This window comes from Nesoenas mayeri (assembly GCF_963082525.1).
Source record: "Nesoenas mayeri genome assembly, chromosome: Z".
NCBI classification, from domain to species: Eukaryota; Metazoa; Chordata; class Aves; order Columbiformes; family Columbidae; genus Nesoenas; species Nesoenas mayeri.
Window position 1 is genome coordinate 7,286,648 of NC_137542.1, and position 21,934 is coordinate 7,308,581.

Below are 21,934 nucleotides of genomic sequence, written 5' to 3' on the forward strand. Positions count from 1 at the left end.
TTTGAAACCAGACATTGACCTGAGTGTTGGGTGCTGCAGCTTTTAACCTTAAACCCGTCATGAAAGATTTCTTTCTCCCCATACAACAAAGCCAGTAGGACAAAATGCTGTCCGAGGGAGGATGGCAGAAAGATGCGTCCTTTGCTAAACCAAAGTTATTTAGGCCAGCTTGGCAGTTTACTGCATAATATTATTTGAAGACTGCTCATACACTGGTGTGGTTTGCTGAACTATCATAGTCAGCAGCAGGTTAAACAACCTCTGTGCATTTTATTTATGAAGAAGCCACAGCTAAGTTTGTTTGCATGGAGCCATTGACCCTAGCTATTGCAAAATAAGCAGCCTGTCAACATAATCTCCCAGGCAAACACCTTCTAGGACAAAGAATAGTTGTTCAGCTCAATAGCTACTAAAAACCAGAAAAAAGTTTAATAACTGTGATCATTTGCTCAACTGACTATTGAAGACAGGCCCTCAATCTTCCTAAATTCACTGTACTTCATATCTTAATGCAAGCTACTGTTTTCCATAGGCTGTTTCTGCCTTGTAAGAGAGATGGAATCCAAGCAGATAAGGGTTATACCAGCTATATTCTAACAAATCATACAGATCAGCTCATAATTCTCCAGCTAGACTAGTCTTGTGACAGTGCCAAAACTGAGCATGACAACTCAAATCATGGCTAAAAAATTTATATAAAGCTCACTGAGGCAATCTTAAGTCAATATAAATGTGATTGTTAGTCTCTAACTGCAGGAACAAATAGAAAAATGAAAAACTGCCTGCTTCTTTCAGTTACAAATGAGATATAGAGACACTCTGTGACAGGGGAATTTGAAAATCAAGGTGATCTGTTTTACTTGAAAATTTAAGGAAGCTTTACTAAGAAAACACTGAAGCCAGTGTAAACGTGGGAACCCATGTTAAGCAGGAACTAACAGACTACACAGGCAGTGTTGGCTCTAGAATGGACTAATACTTTTACCTGTTATTACCAGAGTTATCAGTAACTTTTCACTTTTAAATCTTGCTTTTAATTCAAGTTTAGCCAATTTCTTGCAACACCATGTGAGATCCTAGCTTTTCTGAGAATAAGTTGCCTGTAAATCTCTACATCCTAACTTCTTATACACAACTAGAGCTACCCTGAAACCTAATTCTTCTAGTTTCAAAGCATTATGGTGACTAGAATGTTTTTTAAAAAAAACATGACTCAGTTCTTAAGCAGAATTTATGAACACTCCTTCATCTGCATTAATAATTGAAGGCTGTGAAAGAAAAAAAAACCTATTAGAGAGCATGCATATACTGTAGTGCTCAGCTTGTGCTGCTGGTCAAGAGTCCTGAGGACAGAGTGTACCTTCACATGTACAGGTAACCATGATCTCTTATGTGTGGTGGTGCTTCTTCCAGACTAGAAAGAACCTGCATCTTGCAAGCCCAGTACACAGGTACAGGCATGCAAGTAATGTTCTTTCCACAGCATAGCCCAGATTAATGGAGTTAAATTTATAACAGTTAACGCAATGCGTGTTTGCCTATTACACAATTAGCAGAAGAGATAAATTAACATTTCTGACCCCAGACCAAAAACGCGAGTGTAAACTGTAGAAGCCGAACAGAAGCACTGGGAAGTTTCTTTGTACAAAACCCATCAAAAAGAGGAGCAACATTGCAGTAACAGGAATTGATTTAAATGCTGCAATGAAATAAAGGCAAGACTAGATGGCTTAGTTGATTAGTAACACACGACACTCACTAGCTGGGCACTATCCCAAAGCTAGTCAAGGCTGGTAATCACCAGGTTTGCTTTATCGGTGCCTGGGCCTGGCTGACGCTGGCTGCAGCGTGGCTGCTGGCACCAGCCCAGGGCTCTGGGAGGATCAGCACCCTCAGTGCCCTTCAGGTGCACACCTATGCTGGAAACAGCAATCCTGTCCTGCAGCTGTCACCAAGACAGCTTTATGAATCAGAAACAGTAAATAAAAAAATCGTAGAATGGTTTGGTTTGGAAGACACCTTCGAAACTCATCTAGTCCAACTCCTGCCATGAGCAGGGACGTCTTCACTCAGATCAGGTTGCTCAGAGCCCCGTCCAGCCTGGCCTGGGATGTCTCCAGGGGTGGTTCATCCACCACCTCTCTGGGCAACCTGGGCCAGTGTTTCACCACCCTCACTGTAAAAAATGTCTTCATGTCGAGCCTGAATAAGAACGGCTATGCAGCCCTGTCAGCCCACCTGCTTCTGCAGGTAAAGCGCTGTGGTCTCGTCAGCGGTGGCAACAAGGACCTGCCGGGGCAAGGAGCGTTTTCAAGAGCCACCAGCAAGGCTGGAGGACACGGAGCGCGCCTGCTGCGCTCCCACCCCTCTCTGGGGTGACCTCCGGGCCGCACTCCGCCTGCCACCGCGGCCCCGGCTCCGCTCCCGGCCGCTGCCGCCGCCCGGTGCCGCCGGCCCGAGGGGGACGCCGCAAGGTCACGCAGCCGGCGGCGCCGAGGGGAGCGAGACGAGGCGAGGCCGGGCCGGGCCGGGCCCTGCCCTGGGGTGAAGGTGCGGTAACAGATTTAACCGCCCGCCCGCCAGCAGTGCCGGCCCCGTGACTCCCCACCCGCCTTTCCAGGCGCAGCCGCGAGCAGGGGGCGGGCGCCGGCAGCAGCGGGCAGGCCGGGCCGGGCCGCCGGCCCCTCAGTGCGCGAACGGCTGGCGGCGCGGAGGCCGGCGGAGCAGTTGAGGCGGCAGCAGAAGCGGCAGCTCGGGAGCCCGCCCGCGACAGCCGCCGCTCCACACGCCGACAGGCCGCCGAGCCGCCTGCCTTCGCCTCGCTCCCGCTCCACCGCCGGCTTCTGCTCGGGCCGCCGCGCCCCGGCGATGGCGGTGCTGGCTCTGGCCCTGGCGGGACTCGCCATCTTCGGGTTCATCCTCTTCGTCGTGCTGTGGCTCATGCACTTCATGTCCATCATTTACACGTAAGCGCGGGCCGGGAGAAGGGGGCACATGGCGCCGGCGTTGTTCCCTCACCCCCCTCCACCCCACCCACCCGCCCGCCATCGCACCGAGAGCGGCCCCGCTGCTGAGGAGACGGGCAGCGGCCTCGTCTCCCTGCACCGCGCCGCCTCCCCCGCGGGCCGGCGGCACCTCTTCTCCTCCTCTCCCCGCGGGTGTCAGGCACGGGGGGCCTCCCGTCTGCCCTCCGCTGCCCCGGGGCCGGCGGGTCTCAGCTGAGGGCCGGCGTGCTGGGACCGTCCGCCGCCCGTGTCCGGCGGCCGCCGGCGTCAGGCCCGAGGAACCGCGGGGGTCGGTCGGGCTGGCGGTTGCGAGGGCACAGCTGGTATCGGCCTTCGGGTAAAACCCGCTCTCCGCAGGTTTCTGCCGCCTGCTTGTGCACCGTGATCTTTGTTCCTTCGCCTCAGCGCTGGTAGGGAAGGCTCGGGTTTTGTTGTGTGCTGGTACACCTGTGCAGCCAGGCTTTTCTGCGGGTGGTGAGGGACAAATGTAAGCAGCAGCTACAAAGTGTGTGTTTTTTCACTGTATGCTGAGTCTACAGTAGAACCAAAGCAGCGCAGTACCCTGTGCTGACCAGACAGAAGAATTGTAGCTTTAAGTACGCCTTTTTTTTTTTTTTTTTTTTTTAGAAATAATGGTAGGGCTAGTAAAAATATATATGGTGTGTCTGTACCCTTGGATAACTCCAAGGAAAAAATCCTTTAGGGCTTTATGAGGAGTGTTTGCATTTTGGTGGCCAACAAAGAAAGCAGATTCCTGCTTGAGCTTGGCAGAGGAATTGTCTGTGGGTATGTGGGGAAAGGATTAAGAACACACCCCTCTTTCTGTGAAGACCATGTTTTTACCCTCTTAAATAGAAGGCCACTGTTGCATCACGGAAGGGATTAAAAAAATCTGAATTTGTGTTTGCTTTAGTTGTGCTTATCTGTTCTCCTTTCTTGCTGTTACACATGCATCTGATAGGTATCTGTGATAAACCTCAGCCCTTGTTGAAGGCAAAGCTCCTCTTGAATTCATGAATGCTAGAGAATTGCTTTTGGTACTCTTGGTCATGGTTGCCTTATTCTTTATGTGAAATCACTTATAAGCTCTAATAATCTTCCTGTACTGTAGTTCAGTTGTCTTTAGATCTTATATTTACTGAAGTAACTAACTTCTTTCTTGAAAACTAGCAGTATGAGTTGTCTTGGGCACAAATGGCAGGATTTCAGAACTGATGAGCTGCCTGGTAGGGGAAGAGAACATGGACTACCATGGGCACAGCTGATTCTGGACTGCTTTGAAGCTGATGAAAACAGCCTGTTTCATGCTGAAACATCTATCTATCAGATGAGCGTGTGTGATGTTGCTGCTCATAAATGTTTAAGGAAGAGTGGCAGCTGTGAGGTGCAGGAGATACATGTGTGAGAGGATAAACAGGAGAAAAAAGGATGAGATACAGTAAGATACATGAGAGGAGAACCAGAGGAAGGAGACATTTTTGGGCAGTGCACACTGCAGAAGCTGTGACCCTCAAAGGGAGTACCTCCTGTGGAGGCTGCACATGGGAGCAGGGACACTCCTGGGTGGTCTGTGGGCTGCAGGTAGGTCATGCCAGAGCATGGCCTGAAGGGCTATGCATGCCAGAACATCCCCTGAAGGAAGTGACCTGTGGGCAACCCTTGCTGGGGTAGAGACACCCTGAGGGACTGTAGCCGGTGGGTGACCCACCTGTGAGAAGACTGCAGCCCATAGCAGACCTGTACTGGGGCAGAGACTGCCAGAAGGGTTGCAGCCTGTAGGTAAGTCACTCTGGAGCATGTACACCTGCTACAGCAGAGGAACAGTTAAGAAGCAACTGGCAGTGGAGAAAATGAGTAAGAAATGTGTCAGAAAAACCATTACGCACTGACCCTCACCTCCTGTATTGCCTTGCTGAAGGACTTAGGAAGAACTGAGTGTAAGGAGCAGTGGAAACAAGAACAGTTCAGACAGAAAGGTCGGGAGGAAAGGTCTCTGACTGACGCTGATCCTGGGGAAGGAGGACAAATGCTGCTTCCCTAATAGGTTGGTTGGTTGTATTTTTTTTTTCCAGTAGCCAAATTGGTAACTAATTGGCTGTTAATTTGCAATAATTTGAGTAGAGTTCCTGGAGTTGAGACTGTTTCTACCAGTGACAGCAAACAGTTGGGAATGTGGGCAGCAGCTGGACCTGATGTGGCATGGGGCTGAAGTACTTGCCATGATGTGATTGATTTTTTTTTTTTAATTTTTTTTAAATTGGGAATTTGTGTTACAAATGTATTTATTGTACATGGTGAGTTAATCCAAGCAATATTTTAACAGGTGGAAAACTTGCCAGCTGTGAAGGGGATGGATAAGAATTGGGGTGATCTTGTCCCAGCCTGTGAGACCCAGAAGAAAAGTGTGCTTCCAGTAGGGCTCTCAAGTTACTATCTCAGCAGGTTCAGAGCCGGGAGCTGACTGTCTTTGTCAGAGTAATGGGCTCGTGGTTACAGGTCAACATAGTCTTCACTGCGAAAAGGTGGCCCTTGGAGCTGAGCAGCTGGTAGCACTGAAGTCACCAAATTGCAGCTGTGCTGGGTTGGCAGGCTGTTGTGTTGGAGCTGCCCCAGTTAGTGATTTCACAGATCTGTGGAAACGGGACCACCGCTCCATAGTGTGACCACGTAGCCGCCCTTTGCTTCCAGTGAAATTCAAGAGATTCTGGACACCTACAGCAGTCATGCCAGGGAGATGTCCTTGCAGTGGCTGTGGTGGTGCTGGGATACTGAAGCTGTTGGGATATAGCTGATGGCTGAAGAAAGCATTGCTCTGAGTTTGGAGCCTGTGCCTCTTGTGAGCGCTGCCCTGCACAAGGGAGGAAAGCTGTGGGCTTGTCTAGTGGAATGGTATGTGGAGGAAGGGCCTTGTCCTGCAAGCAAGACACCCCTGTGAAGGGAATTAGCAGAGGGAGGTAACCAACTGTGTTTTTGTCAACTGCTGGAGTGCATTTATGGGGAAGGGACCACAGTTAGATGATTGTTAATTCCATGGCCTGAAAATTCTGGTGGCTGGACACTGTCATTAGTGTCTCTCATCTCATTGAGACTCTTTTGCCCTGGACAGCAGGCACATCCTACTGTACCCTTTTCTAGACCACTGAGGTATGAAGGGGTCTTCAATTATAGATGGAAACTCAAACTTTTGATGTCAGTGGGAGGATGTAGTATTAGACACTGCACCTGTTACAGGAAGTGAAGAAGATGAAACTAATTAGTCTTCCTGTTTGGTTTTTTTTTGGTGGACAGTGTTGTTGGTTTACTATTTTTTAAAGTCATTGGGGTAGGGGCTGTTTGTCCTTCATCTGCACTACTTCTAGCAGTGCTGAACTAGTGAGTTGGAAGGGCTGATCTGTGCCACTGAAGAACTAAGATAATGTTGCAGCATGTCAGCAAAGCTGTTGTGGCTGAGGCAGTCCTCCTCCTGTGGTTCCCCACTAGTATTTTAGATGTTTGATTTGGCAAAATACTTGGAACATATGTGAATTAAGTAGGTAAATAGGATTGTTCAAGAAAGTAAGCTTTTTTGTCTTGAAGTGCTGTCAGCAGTTGTCAGGGTTAAGGTCATGACAGCATTTCAGCTGTGTTGGTTTGAGCTGTAATTGCTTTAAAAGATGTAAGTTTGGGATGTCTAAGGTACCAGACAAGGTCTTGGTTGAGGAAGAGTATCTGTTCTTCCAGACTCCATTTGCAGAATCTGGTTCTTGCCACCTCTTTCCCTACTGCCTTCCCTACTTTGAGTGGTTTTGATTTATAAATAAAGTATAGTAGGATGGGTTGATTTAATATTCCTTTAAAATAAACAGGTGAGCTGAATCAATGAATGCCAAATAGCCACAGTGTTAAGTCAAAAGGCAAATCTTTATAAATTGTCTAATGTATGTGATTATGAAATAGGTCTTGGTTTGGTGTTCTCTAAGTAATACACAGGCAGTGAACTAAAGGCAATAAAATAAACATGGAGCAAATAGCAGGTTTTTATAGTTAGTGCAGTTTGTATGTGTTGCTATACAAAGCAAGGCTGTTGTGTTTGACTTGTTGGAGCTGTTGTCCTTTATACCCAGCTTGGGACCTTGACTAAGACCCTTTCTTGCTTGTATATAGGATGTTCGGCCACCAGCTGATCCAGTAGGAAGAGTTCAGTGTTGAAGGTTATTTGATATACTGACTCTGAAACCATCTGAAGTTGTGTAGTTGTGTGGATAACTAAAATGAACTTTGAGAACTAAACCCAGATGTATAGCTGTATCTGAAATGGAAGACTGTGGATATGATGTGCTAATAACAGAAACAGATTTATAAGTATTGGCTAAAGTATTGTTCAGGAAACTGAGGAGTATATATTGATACTGTAGCAGACTACTAAAATGCTTAAATAGTGATTCTTACTAACTTCCATTCTAAGCATGTACAAAGGGCACAGTAGAGCTCTTAAGAAATCACGGAAAAAGTGAAACCAAACAAAAACCCGCAAAAACCCTCACAAAATCCCTAACAAGCAAAAAAACACCAAAAACCAAAAAAAAATTTCCCCCACCCCACAACTAGAGCTCTTTTCCTGGGCTTTATGGCACTCTAACAGATCTTTTAGTTCTGAATCACTAGCTGATAAGAGCTGTGACAGTGGATTTGCTGATTTAACTGTATTTCAAAATAGGTGGTTCTAGTTTAATAATGATAGGAGCTTTCTGAACATGTGCCTCTTTCTAAAATAAAGCTGGCAAATGAAGCCTACAGAACCTAGAAAATACCTTATTTAAGCATAATCAATCTGATCTCAGTTTCCTTACTATGTCTTCAGGCTTTAGTCTAAAAATGAATTATTGAGTTTATATTTTATTTTTCTCTGAATAACTCACTTTTAGTTGCTGATGATTATTTCAATTTGAACATGTAGTAGAGGTGTGTATTGTAAATTTATTCTGGGATTGAGGAGAGGCAATAGAACGGCTTATAAGTTAAGGAAGTAAAATTAAATCTTTGACTTGCACTCAACATAGCAACAGAGTTCCTAGGAAATGTTTGGTAAATCTCTTAATATGTTTACATCTTGTTGCTTTATTTGTCTGGTCCCCAAAACCAGACTCATGGAGTTGTGTTTTGGTTTTGAGTCTCCATTGTTCTTGTAACAGTTGTTGATTGCAATTTAAATATAGCACTTGCTGTAAATGACCTACTTTCTTGAAAGCATCTACAGTCAGTTGATGCTGGGGTTGCTCTCAGTTCCCAGGTATAAGTGGGAATGGTAGTGCATGTCATTTAATTGATAAACACTATTGTATTTACCTTTTAAAAATAATTTTGTCTGTAAGTTACACTAGTCAATGAAGAAATAGTGAATTCTGCATTCATGTTGGCATTTGGACAATTGGGCCCCTTGTGCTGTGTCTGTGCATGAAACCTGAGACTTTCAGATACATATAAATGTAATAAAACACCTGAATCTAACTAGAAGCAATTAATAGACTTAGTGTAATGCATATGCACACATGGAGGAAATTCAGTTTGTACAGAGGCATAAAACTTAAGTTTCCTGAAGTACTTCTGCAGGACTGAAGAGCTTTCTGAATGTGGCTTTGACACCTAGATAAAAAACCCTGTATAGCCAACGTTCGACTTTTTTTTTTTGTTATTTGAAGTCATTTAGATCTTTTGGTTAATAATTTATTACTGTATAATAATTGTGACCTTTTATTCTTAAGAAAATAATTGTATTTCTCTTGGCAGTATTCGATTGTCGTGTCACCTTGTTTTTCTCTTTGTTCCTCTCTTGCTGCTCAGCCCATGATTTGTGACCAGGCTTACCCTGCTCAGTTCTCTGGCCTGTCTGTCTTCTATCATCTCCTTTTGACATTTTGCTTGTTGGTGGGGCTGTGTCTTCCTTTGAGCTGTCTTATATTTTCCACTGTCAGTGTCTGGCAATAGATTGGCTAAAGTAGCTGTTAAGAGCCGTAGTAGTCATTCACTTTGCCATCATAGGGTTGCATTTACTTTGACTTCAGAAGTGCTTCAGAGGCAGTCTTGTCACAGACAGGAGCCAGGAGGGCATGTGGTGTGGATCTGGTTTAGAAGGTGATCTTTAGAGAACCTGCCTGTTACTGTCAGGTGTTACCAGGCACAAGTGAACTAATATTTTGGTTAACTTTGGAGATAATGCAAATACTTGTTTCTGAGATTAGAGGTACCCTTCCCTCTTCTTGATGATCAAACAGAAAACTGAGAAGCGTGATTGTACTGGAGCTTCTCCGTGCAGTGGCTGGAAGATGTCTAGCATGTGCAGAATGCTATGCCTGTGTTAGAGTTTGTCTTCCTTCCTTAATTGAATGTTTTTTGAGCTTGAACCACTTACGTTGAAGTCTTCCAGGCAGGTTGTCTACTTCAGGGTAAATAGTTATTCCAGTTACACAGCTGATAAGCTTGATGGTAAATTGTTGGTAGCTCTAACAATAGATTGTTGTCTGTGATCTTGCATGTGTGGAACAGGGAACAGTGCAACCTCATGATCTGTATTAGTAATCTGTTAGAGGTAGGGATGAGAGTCAGTTTTCCAGCATTGCAAAGGAAATCAGAGTGCTTCAGGCTGGAAATGCCTCTTGGAGGTTCAGTTCCAACCACCTGCTCAAAGCTGGACCAAACTTCAGCAGTTTGCTGTATGTGCAGTAGATAGATAGAATAATGATAGCTTGTGATAGAAGAGGGAGACCACTGAAGAGGTGCTAAGCTTGAGATGCCCAAAATCATTGGGGTCAGTGTTAGGACCAGTAGTGTTTGACATCTTCATTAATGGCCTGGAAGATGGGATATAGCAGCAAGTTTGCTCACGATACAGAACCGGGAGGAGTGGCTGATATACCACATGAGTGTGTTGCCATTTAGAGGGACCTGGCCAGGCTGGAGAAATGGTCTGACAAGAACTTCATGAAACTTAACCAAGGAAAATGCCAAGTCCCGCATCTGGTGGGAATAGCTCCATGCATCAGCACAGGCTGGCGGCTGAGTGGCTAGAAAGCAGCTTGGCAGAAAAGAACCTGAAAGTGGTTAAATTGGTTGGATGCCAATTTAACTATGAACAGAGGTGTGCCTGTCATGGCAAAGAAAGCCATCAGCATCCTGAGTTGCATTGCTGGCAGGTTGAGGGAGGTGATCCTTCCCTTCTGTGCAACACAGTAAGGCTATATCTGGGGTGCAGTGCACAGTTTTAGGCTTCTTGGTGTGAGAAACATGGATTTGGCTTAGGGCTATGGAGGTGGTGGGACTGCAGCATCTGATATAAAAGGAGGAACTGAGAACTGAGGCTGTTCAGCCTGGAGAAGGCTTGGGGGGCGCAATCCCATCAGTGTGAGTAAATACCTGATTTTTGAGGGCGTGGAGAGATGTAAGGAAGACAGGGCAAGACTCTCCTTAGTGGTGCCCAGTGACAGGATGAGAGGCAACAAGCCTCATTCTAGTGAAAGACTCTTGTTTTAAACAAAGGAAGGCTTTCATGGTTGGACACTGGAACAGGCTTTCTAGAGAGATTTTGGATGCTCCATCCTTGGAGACAGGAAAGGGTGAGTGGACGATCCTGAGCAACCTACTCTAGTTAACCCCACTTCGAACCGTAGAGTTGGAGTAGCTGATCTCCAGAGGTGCCTTCCAACCGCTGTTGTGCTGTGATTTTGTGAAAGGTGACAGCCAGGCTGCTGCCTGGACTGTTAAGAAGCGATAGACTCAGAAGGAGGTTGTGTGGAAGGTGTAAGCTGTGTATATTGCTTATGTTCAACAAGCTGAAATTTACGTGATGCTATGTAGTCACAAGATTTAAATTTAGCTAATCCTTAGGAGAAGACAGATCTGGAGAAAGCAGGAGTTAATTTTTTGTTATTTATGTTAAGATTGTGGTTGAATGAGTTTCTGTATTAAAAGATTAATAATTAGGGAAAGCAAAACAGTGCGGAGCCAGAAATCTGAGAGTGATAATAATGTGGGAGAAACCCCATAATGTTGGAGGCAGTTAGGGGAAAGTCAATTTTTTAATGGTTTGATTTGTGAGGATAAGAAAGACTATAAACTTTGGGGTGACAGTATGGCAGTAGCATCTCTAAACATGAATGATTTCGCAGTGCAAGGCCTAGATTAGACTGTCTAGCATAGATTTAAAGGCAAGGAATTGTGGCAGACTGGATAGTATGCTTGTGTTGAGAGGAGGGAAGATGGTGCAATAGTTGTGACAACTGGGTTTTAAAACCCCCCAAAAAATTGGATTTTGTTGAAAGTGAATGGAGAACACTGTCAGAGTAGGTAAAGTGGAAATGAAATGGGTTAGGTTAGTGCCACCCATGAAGCTTTTGGAGGGAAAAAAAGCATCCATGTTTGTATGTCAGCTGAGTGGAAGAAGCTGAACAGTAGGATAACGAAAGAATATAACTAGTTGTCTCCTTTTGTCGGGATATGAAGATGTAAAAGAATTTTAATGAAGCTGATGCTTTACATGAACCATGTTTCTATAAAGGCATAACTTTTGATTAAGATGGGCAAGAAGAGTGGTAGATAAGTGACCTTAAAAATGAATTTGTGAAATTTCTGTGAGAACAGCTCTGTGGCATGCTAAATATGTAAGTAGTTTTACTGGTTTACCAGGGCACCCTTCAGTATTTGTGTCCATCACTCCCTGGGAACAGCTTAAAGCCAAGTAATGGTTTCAGAGTTCACTGGGCTTTTTACATTTTATTTTAACTGAAATGAGGTTCTGTGGTTTTGACACACTTAATAGTGGTTTTGCATTTTACTGAAAACTATGATTTAAAATAAATTATTAATTGTGAGAAGTGTTTTGCTATAGATCAGAAAAAGCTTTTCATTTTGCTAATTGCAAGATGAATAGTTTGGCATTTTCTTAAATATGTTGCTTTTAATAATAGTTGAGGACCTAGGCTAGACTATACCATAGCTTCTCATAATTGGCCTGGGTTGAATTCATACCTTGAGTCAAATTATTGGAGTTGCAGCATGCATAGAGAAAGTCTTACATGCTGTCCTTTGGACAAGTAAGGTAAAAACATGTTTACAAGTGCAGACAAAGATAGAAAGCCAAAATGAGGCATTGTAGTAACTGAAAGATCAGGACCAACTTGGCAGTGCTACTTGTAACTTTTTGTTTTGGAATTGTGTTTCTTAAAGTAATCTTTGAACACTTGATAGGTACTTCAAGTGGACTAATCTTTTTTTATTAAAACAGTGGGCTAACGAATAATGTACCTTTGAATGAGATAATGAATAATCTATCTTTGTTGCTGGTAGTTGGTTTGATCTGGTTTAGCACACTCGTATTATTGTCCCCCTCTTCAGAAACACTTTTTTGTAAACCAAAGACTGGTCTTTATTCCTCCCCTTGGTATGGCTCATCTTAACTTTGAGCAGTACAGTCCATGAGGAGGAATCTGTAAATGGAGTTAAACATGCATTTTTATATTGTTTGCAAATGTCCTGTTTTTCTTGAGGTCTTTGTTCAATGTGCATGTATAGTGATGACTTCCCAGGTGACTGTTGCTTTGCTTTAATAATGGGTCGTGTGCTACATTTCATTATGAAGCAGAAAAAATGTTTCTCTAGTCATATGCTCACCTTGTTAGACACAGAAGAACCAAGGTGCTGAAATTTAGGTTTTGGTCAATGTACTGAGCTCTTATTGAGGAGATATCCTAAGCAATTTCCAATTAATTACTTTTTTAGCTTAAATCAACATGCATTTTTCTTGCAAACCTTGCTAAATTAAGATTCTGCATTAAAAAGAGATGCAAAACTTTCAGATTCATCTTCATGAGAACATGTAGTGTGAACTGTTGAAAATAATTATACGAGTAGCAACTAGAAAGTAAGAAGTTCTTCCTGGTTTTATTGTCACAGATAGCTATGATGGGCTGGCTAGGGCAAAGTGGGGAGCAGACAGGATTTTCAGGCCGCAGGATTTTGTGGGATTTTTTGGCTGCTTTTTTCACCTACCTGTTATACACAGTATGAGGCAGTACAGTGTTTGGTTGAAAGACACTGTGTTGAGGGTTGTACCTGTTAACCCTTTGAAATACTAATGAGGTGCTTTAAAATTAAGACACGCCACACTTCCTTTTAAGCAGTTTTAAGAGGCATGATACAAAATTTTCATAACAGCATTTCTAAGTAGAATGTGTAATGGTGACGAAGGCAAATGTTTTTCTTGAGGGTCTATTTACGCAGTGTTGTGTGGCTTGTTTTGTTTTTAATAGAGGAGGGTGATATTTACTGAGTTAGTTTTTCTGATTTTTATCTGTTGGAAACAAACAAAAAAACTGCTCTTCTGAAATGATGTCAAACCTGGTGTTGAGTGTAGAATTGTTACTTTAATTAATGTTTTCTTTGGAAGGCTTTTTCTAATTGATTTCGTCAATTTCTGATGTTCCTTATAGGAGACTTATTCAAGCTTTCCAAGGCATTTCCAGCACAAGGGCAGCAAGGATGTCTTGCTGACAATTGTGTAGTCCAAGCAAGGTTTACAGCTATTTTTATTATCCTCAGTTGGGGTAATAGGGCCTGGAACTGTGTGTTCAAACTTGTGAGAGTTGGTGTTTGAGTTAGGTTTTTGTTTCAGTGGTGTGCTGTTCTGTACTCTGGAAACACTTGCAGCTGAGTTACATAGAAAACAGCCTGCCATCCACTGAAAAGAAAAAATAATATTGGCATAGTATCTGCTTTATGATTTGTTAATGTAGTTTCTGTATAGTCATTAACACAATTCTGTTGCTGGCACTTAACTGTTTTGGAAGCTTTTAGGGAAAAGAAACTGGAAAATGCTGATGGATCACTGTGATCTTTGGCACACTGAGAATGGTAAAAAGCAACCTGGAGCTTGTAGGGAGCACATTAATGTTTAACAAATGATGTCATTTAAACTTATGCCTTACAAAATGAATATGGCTAAGGTATTTTAATCCTACAGATTTGCAAAATAAAGGTCAGAAAAATGAATTTATTAGTTTCACAGTACAAATGTTCTAAGGCTTTGTATTTTAAAAGATCCCATACTTAAAATGTGAAGGGTTGATCATGTATTAAAGCTGTCTATTGTGGTTGGCTTGTTTGGCCCACAGTTACTGCCATTCTCAGGAGGTGATTTCATAAATAAAATACAAACCATGCTGGATGCAGTTCCCTGAAGTTGCATAATGTTATTTGCAAGGAGTCTGTATCAAAAAGCATTTGTTATATCTGTGTGTCAGTGGCTTTCAGTTTGATGCTTAAAGGGATAATCCAAATCACTTCCTGCCCCTACACCTTTCTAAACACTTCTGCCATTATAATCTGCCTTTAGTGAGCTTGTGGCTACATGGTGACTCAGATCAGCAAGCTAGCTTTTTCTGTGGGATAGTTCTCTGTTTGATCAGCAGCCTCATCTAATTTATCTTGTGGTGCTGACTGCTTTAAGCCACCGGTAGGCTGAGGGTGTGGGAAAGCAGGAACAGGGAATGAATTGCTATTTCAATGGCAGCCTGCAAATAAACTGCAAGGAAAAACTGTGTTCATTTTAATTCTTGGTGTCATCCATGTTATTGGCAACTTGCTGTGTTTTTGTTAAGCACGTTTTATTTCAGCTTGCTGAATTGTAAACTGTCTAGGATTCGGACAGTAGAAGGGTTCCCATTACTTCAGATTTAACTACAATCTCTTGTATGGGAGCCTGTTTTTTTTCCTCTTATCATGTAGGTGTGTGAGGGCAGGGAGAGGGGAGGGATTTCTAGATTAAAAAAATGCAGTGTTTTCTGGTTTTAGGATGAGGCCTGTAGTATTGGCTCTTTCTTCTTCCTGAATAAGGGTATTTTTTTACTTAAAACTCCTAAACACACTTGGAAAAAAGTTTTACTTCCCCCTGCACCCTCCCTTTAAAAAGAAAGGAAAAAAAAGCTCTGTCAAGTCATAGGTTGCATCTACTGAACATGATTTTTGTGATAACATTTGGAAGATGCTTCTTAAAGAATTTCAGCTCTGTATGAATATGTCAAATTAATAATGTTGAAAAGCACTAGACTGGATTTCTATTGTTGTACATTGTATGATTTTATTTGTCTTTACTAGCCACTGATTGAACTACTACTTCCCAAAACTTTAAGAACAAATTGATGAACAAATTTTAAGATGAACAAAACTTTAAGAACAAATACCTTCTGAAAAATTAAAATTATCACAATCTACGTTCTTTCTCAGTTGTGTCTTCTCAAGACCTTTAGTTCAACTTTTTATTTTTGGTGGTAAAGCTTTCTACGGTCCGTTCTGTCTGTCTGTATGTCTGTCTGAAAATATACATTGAAAGTGAATGAAATGTTTGGTCTGCCTTCTGCCCTGAGCTGGCATGTGATGAAGCTGTAACTAGTGGCAGCATGCTTTTCAACATAAACTTCTAGTATGCAAACAGTAGGATTACATGGTTTGTTTTCAGTTTTTTTTGCAGGCATGCACAAAGCCATGACTATTTCTCTGCTGGCAGTCAGCCACAAGAAGTCTGTACTACAAAGTGGGCTTCTGAATCTTACCCACCATTTCCTTCTTTCAGACTTGTCTACTTCCCTCTATTTCTGAGTATTTTATCAAGGCCAAGTGTCACGGTAATTGTTTTTGATTACAATTTCTGTCATTTTAAAAGTGATGTTAGGATTTCCTCATAAGTCCCTTCCACTAATCCTGAGCTATGCATTTCTGCTCCTCTGTGTTGTTGGATCTAACCCTTGTGTAACTTTTAGCTTGGTGTGTAGGTGGATCGACTTGTCATGTGTCCCTGTGGCCTTTGAATCAGATATAGGTGAGTGACAAGAGTGGCAGATGGGGAAGGCTGCTGACCTGAGAACACCAGTTGAATGGTGGGAAGGGTTGACCCAGGCAGATAATGGCAGGGAGCAAGCTATAAGGATATGAATGCTATAAAGGAAAACTGATGCAGAGCTGGTTATGGAAGAGTTTTCAGGAGCCTGACCCTACTCCTTATGTATGTTTCTAGAGGAAGGTGTTGTACCCCTGGTACTTCAGTTGTGCTGACACTGGTCCTACTCTGACTTCATGGTGAGTGGGTTTATGCTTCTTATCCAGTGGCAGCTTGGCTCTTCTGGAAGTTCACTGGAGTCTGAGAAGGAAGGAGACCCTATTCCTCCTCTTCTCCTGTGATCTTGATACCACATTCACAGCCTCCTTCTTGAACATGCTCTGCAACTTCTTGCAGCCTTCCCTAAGGTGCCCTAGCTCTAATTTGGCATAAGACAACCTGAAACAGGAGAAAAAAAGTCACATATAATCTTTTCTAAAGTCAATGAGTTGATTCAGGGTTGTATGGGTATTGATACTGACATGATGTCTTGTTTGGCTGGTGTTGATGGCAGCATAGAGAAGGAACACTGGGAGATCTTTGCTGCTAGTGAAGCTGCATGATCACCTTGCCACGTCCTTTCAAACTGTATACTTGCCAAGCTAAACTGACAAAATGGTAACATTACAAAATGGTAATAGTTATGTGTTGATATTAGTATCTTAACTGGGTGACTGTGGCATTGGACAAATGTCAGCACCACTGAGAAGCACAGCACATCCCATATAGAGGGGGAAGGAGGAAAGAGAGAGTGCCTCTCAGCAGTAGTCTGTAGTTAAACTGGTTCAACTATGTTACAAAGCATCACTCTAGGGGGGGAAAAAGGTTGAAAACAAGATAAAGGTGTTTAATTCTTGATTTAAGAATAATTCTGTTCATTTACTAGGAGGCCTCTGGCCACAGGTGATTTTTGTTTGTTTGTTTTATTTATTTTGCAATTTTAAAATTTATCTGAAGTCTAGGGGTAATAGGCCTCTTAATGGACAGTGGTATGCTGGTGTGCATAAATCTGGGTATAAGAAATAAGTACTTGATAATAGTGTATTATTCAGACTTAGTTGTGTCATTGTGGAGAGTCCTCTTGTGCTTGTCTGCCTCCACACCCAAGTGTCTTGTTTTGCTTCCTGATGCGGTGGACCTTTTTTTCCTGAGTTCCAGGCAAAGCTCTCTGTTCAGCCAGGCTGGTCTTCTTTCCCATCGGCTTATCTGTCATTACATGGCAACAGCCAGTTCCTGTGACTTCAAGATTTCCTTCTTTAAGAACAACCAGCCTCCTGGACCCCTTTGCCCTTCAGGATTGTCTCCCATGGACTCTTTCAGCCAGCTTCCTAAACAGGTCAAAGTCTACCCACTGGAAGTCCAAGGTGGCAGTTCTGCTGACCATCCTCCTTCTCTGAGAATCAAACTCTTCTTTCGCGATTGCTGTGGCCAAGGCAGCTTCTAACCATCACATCACCCGTGAGTCCATCTCTGCTTGCAAACAAGTCCAGTGGGCTGCCTTTCCCTAGTAGGCTCACTGACCAGCTGTTTCAGGATATTGTCTTCCATATACTCCGGGACCCTCCTAGACTGTTTCTGCTATGTTGTATTTCTAGCAGACATCTGGTAGGTTGGAAGTCCCCCATGAGAAAAAGGGCTAGTGATTGTGGGATGTCTCTCAGCTACTTATGGAATATTTCATCTGCCTCTTCATGCTGGTGGACTCTAGCAGACTATCTGCCTCATTAGCCTTCCCTCCTGATCCATAAGCACTTGACCATATCATCACCATCATTAAGTTCTAGAGCTGGGGTGTCAAACTCATTTTCACTGGGGGCCACATCAGCCTCATGGTTGCCTTCAACATTTATATAGTCCTAAAATTACTTTGGCCATTTGAAGGCAACTGTGAGGCTGATGTGGCCCCCGGTGAAAATGAGTTTGACACCCCAGCTCTAGACAGTCAAACCACTCCCTAACATACATGGCTACCCCACCTCCTTTCCTTCTTTGCCTATCCCTTCTGAAGAGTTAATAGCCATCCAATGCAGCACTCCACTTGTACGAGTCATCCCACCATGTTTCTGTGATTGCAACTTAGGGTTGCAATTTAGGGGTTGTCTGTAATACTTATTGGACTCCTCCAGTCTTTCAGTTGTATTTAATGCGCTGAGTAGTGTGTTGTACCCACAGCAAATTTTATTTTTTCTTCTGTGGATAAAGGTACCTACATTTGGAAATGTTTTAACACAAGATACGTATAAAAAGGAAGATATGGTGAGCTTGTCCTTTTTACCTTTCTGTTGCCAAAGGAAGAAAGATAATATTATGTTTTATTTCTCTTGTGCAAGCTGAGATCTCCTGTCTCTTACTCCATAGCAGACTGATACAAATACCTGTGTGAGATGGTTCAGCTCACTAATGTGAAAACAAACTGGGGAAAGGAGGGGCATGTAAATTCAGAAGTAGAAGCAGGAAAACAGCCCCTTTCAGAAGGATCTGCTAGCATATGTTGGTGGTTTGTGGAACCATAGCCTTCAAGTTGTGTTCAGTGCTGTCTTGCAATATTTAAGGATCTGATACAAATTTATGACCAAGAATTACTTACCTCCCTCTAATAGGGTAGTTCTTTAAGTAAAGTCACTGCTGAGGGAAGGCTGAAGTGACTGAATGAAGAGTGTTTAGGTTTTTTTCAGCTGCTTTGAGAAAGTGTATGTTACTATCTCAACTGAGAGACACAGCAGTCTGCTGTAGCAAGCTTTTTGTTTTTCCTGGAACACTCTCCTGCCCTCAATGAGGTAGGCAGAGGAAGTGTAGTCTTGGCCTTTGAAGTTAGTTTTGTTGCTTAATTTAATACAGGTTAGCAAAAATTCATCATGTAGTGTACTGGGCAGTGGTAGTTTAGTTTTTGTCTTTGGAAACAGTTATTTTTTTCTGAGAGAAGAAATCTAGATTGTAGTTGTTTCTGTTGGTTAGTTATTATCATGGTGAGGAACTTAAGTTTGAGAAAATTTTGCAGATGCATCTTACATGATATAGGATAGTTGAAATATAGCTCCTGACACCATTTTATATTCTGCTGCTTTTTCTCTTTTCTCATGTGCCTACAGCATCACCAGACTGCTTAGAGAGAATTTCACAGTTTCACTACCTGGGGATTGCCGGCTGATCCATTTAATATGTGTTGGCACAGAAGTGCCTATGGGTAATCCGGCTACTCATCTTTCACACATAGGATCTGAAACTGCCTTTACATAGCGCTCTGCTGGCATCTGTTTCAGAGCTCAAAGTTGTTATACATTCCTTGGTGTAGTGTTTTTCTGCACCTTGCTTCATTAGGAAGAGGTGGAAAAAAATGCATTAAGCATGTACAGTATAGTTAATGTTTATGACTGCTTTGGGCTAATTTCAATGCAAAATAATATATTGTATATGTAATACAAACTTTGTGACAGGTTTGCTTTCCTTTATCATTTTGAACTGCACATCTGCCTGAGAGAGCTGAACCACAATCACAAGTTTGTGCTCAAAGTACCAACTTACTGCTTCATCTTTCCTGTATTTTGGCAGCTTTGCATATTTTGTAACACTCAACTTCATCAGCAATGTTCATGTTGTTTAAATTTAGTCTATTTTGACTTTCAGCCTTAGTTGAATATTGTAATTGGTTTTGTAGAATCATAGAATGTCCTGAATGGAAAGGGACTCACAAGGACCATTGAGTCCAACTCCTGTTCCTGCATATGACAACCCCACAGTTAACACCATGTGTCTGAGGGTGTTGTCCAGTCTCACTGTCAGGCTTGGGGCCGTGACACCTCCCTGGGGAGCCTGTTCCAGTGTCCAGCACCCTCTGGGTGAAGAACTTTTTCCTGATGTCCAACCTGAACCTCCCCTGGCACATCTTCCTGCCGTTCCTTTGGATTCTGTCACTGGTCACTGAAGAGAAGGGTTCTGTGCCTGCCCCTCCTCCTTCCCTTGTGAGGAAGCTGTAGGCTGCAATGACGTTTCCTTCAGGCTGAACAAATAAAGCGACTTTAGCTGTTCCTCATATGGCTTCCTCTCTAAACCCTTCACCATCTTTGTAGCCTCCTTTGGACACTCTCCAGCAGTTTTATACCCTTTTTATCTTGTGGCACCCAGCACTGCACACAGTGCTCCAAGTGAGGCCGCACCAGTGCAGAGCAGAGCGGGACCATCCCCTCCCTGCCCGACTGGCGATGCTGCACTGGATGCACCAGGACACGGGTCCCTCTTGGCTGCCAGGGACACTGTTGGCTCATGTTCAACTTGCTCTTAACCAGAACCCCTAGATCCCTCTCCATTGGGCTTGTTTCCCAGTCTGTATGTACAGCTAGGATTGTTGTGTCCCAGATGCATAAAATCTGGTATGATTCTAGAATTGTTGGTGTGCTTCTTGGGTGATGGTAGATTTTCAATTGCAATTTTTGATTCTTCAGAATATGCAACTTCACATGTAGTCCTCAGTGTAAAATAAGAATGTTAAACATGAAAATGTTTACTGTTAATTTGCCTTTTATTCTGTAGAGTCTAACAAGCCATTGCAATTACAGGTGTAGAAATTGCTTTACCTTAGTGTCACAATACCACAGTACCTTCAGGATGACTGACTGCCACTTCTGTGCAGTGTTATGAATAGAACATGAACTGGAGTCTTATTTTTTAAGACAGCATATTAGAGACAGTCACACCATACTCTGCCTCAGTGTATGGTGTTTCATAGCTCAGCAGATCCTCAATGCTTCATCCCCCATTTATGTTTTCCAAGGTTTCCTTCTTGCACCATATGTAGGCTTTTCCTTATGTATTTCAGTCATCTGCATAGTCCTATGTGTCAACATGGTTTGTAATACAATGCCTTGCAATATTCTGCAGTGTTATCACTTGGTACTTATTTTTTATCACAGTCCTGCCTCAAGTCTGGCTTCATCCTTTTTTTCCACTAACTCTACCACTTATTTCTTCTTCATCAAGGCCTTTGTACAAAGCTGTGAGCATTGCTGCGGTCTGTTTTAAATAGATTTTTTTTTTTTTTCCTTGCATTATCTATCTTTTGTCCTGCCTTGTCCAAGTTGCATCCTTGAGACTCTCACTTCAGGTTGGCACTAAAGCCTTTGTCTGCTGTTATGTTTGTGAAAATTGGTAAGGCAATCTCTCTCTGTGGTAGTTATCTGACTATTGCTTCTCTTACTTTGGTCTAACTGTCCTTGGCTGTTAATTGCTCAGCAAGACTATTTCAGTTTACCTCAGCAGTGCCCAAGCTTGGACTCAATAACAATACAAGGATGTAATCTGCTTTTCTTTGATGTCTTTGTTGTGAGCCCAGTGTTCGTTCTCTGTAACAGCATTATGCCCCTGGTGTCCAGCTGCAAACTTGCCTGAAAGGAGTATGCTGGAGGTGGGGCTGATGAGGTAACATGTGTAAGGATGTCACTATCCCATTTCAGGAAAAAATAACTCTACAGAGCTACTGGAATCTCTTCTCCTAGTGGAGCTCCTTCATAGTTCAGTAACTTCACTTGGTCAAGCAGATTCTTCAGGAGCATGCTTCTTAAGAACTTAACTACTTTTTTACCATTTAACCAGGATGAAGTACTCCATAAAGCAACCTTACTCCCATTTTTGTTTGTTTTGAGGCAGCATCTTGTGAATTTTAAAGTGTGAAAGTTTTAAATTTAGTTCATGCAGTAGTATAGGATTAAACAATCATGCTATTGAGTTGTGACATGATCATCAATTTACTTCATATATTCATTACTGAAATACTAGTGACTGTTTGAAATTCTGTTGTCAGTTTATCTAGATTTCTGACCTAGCCTGATGTCCAGTTTCTGGGATTTTTATACTGTAGTTGATTGACCTGTATCTTTTTCTTGGAGGTGTTTGTTAACAAATTGATTAGTAAAATCAACTGTTTCCCCTGTGCTTTCAGCTTGCTCTAAGTTTTACATAACTTAATGCAGGAAAAACCACCTGACCTGTTTAATTTTTTTGCCTCGTTTACAGTAAGTTGGTTTATCTAGTCGTT

General features: G+C 42.8%; 1 protein-coding gene across 1 annotated transcript in view; it reads left to right on the plus strand.

Moving 5' to 3' along the window:
- Nucleotides 1–2,637: 2,637 nt before the first annotated feature.
- The window catches only part of UGCG (UDP-glucose ceramide glucosyltransferase), a 30,181-nt gene continuing 10,884 nt past the window's right edge, over nt 2,638–21,934 (plus strand). Inside the window, exon 1 of the mRNA XM_080362921.1 lies at nt 2,638–2,966. Coding sequence (XP_080219047.1) covers nt 2,869–2,966 — 98 coding nt within the window. The 5' untranslated portion in view covers nt 2,638–2,868. The remainder of the gene's footprint in view (nt 2,967–21,934) is intronic.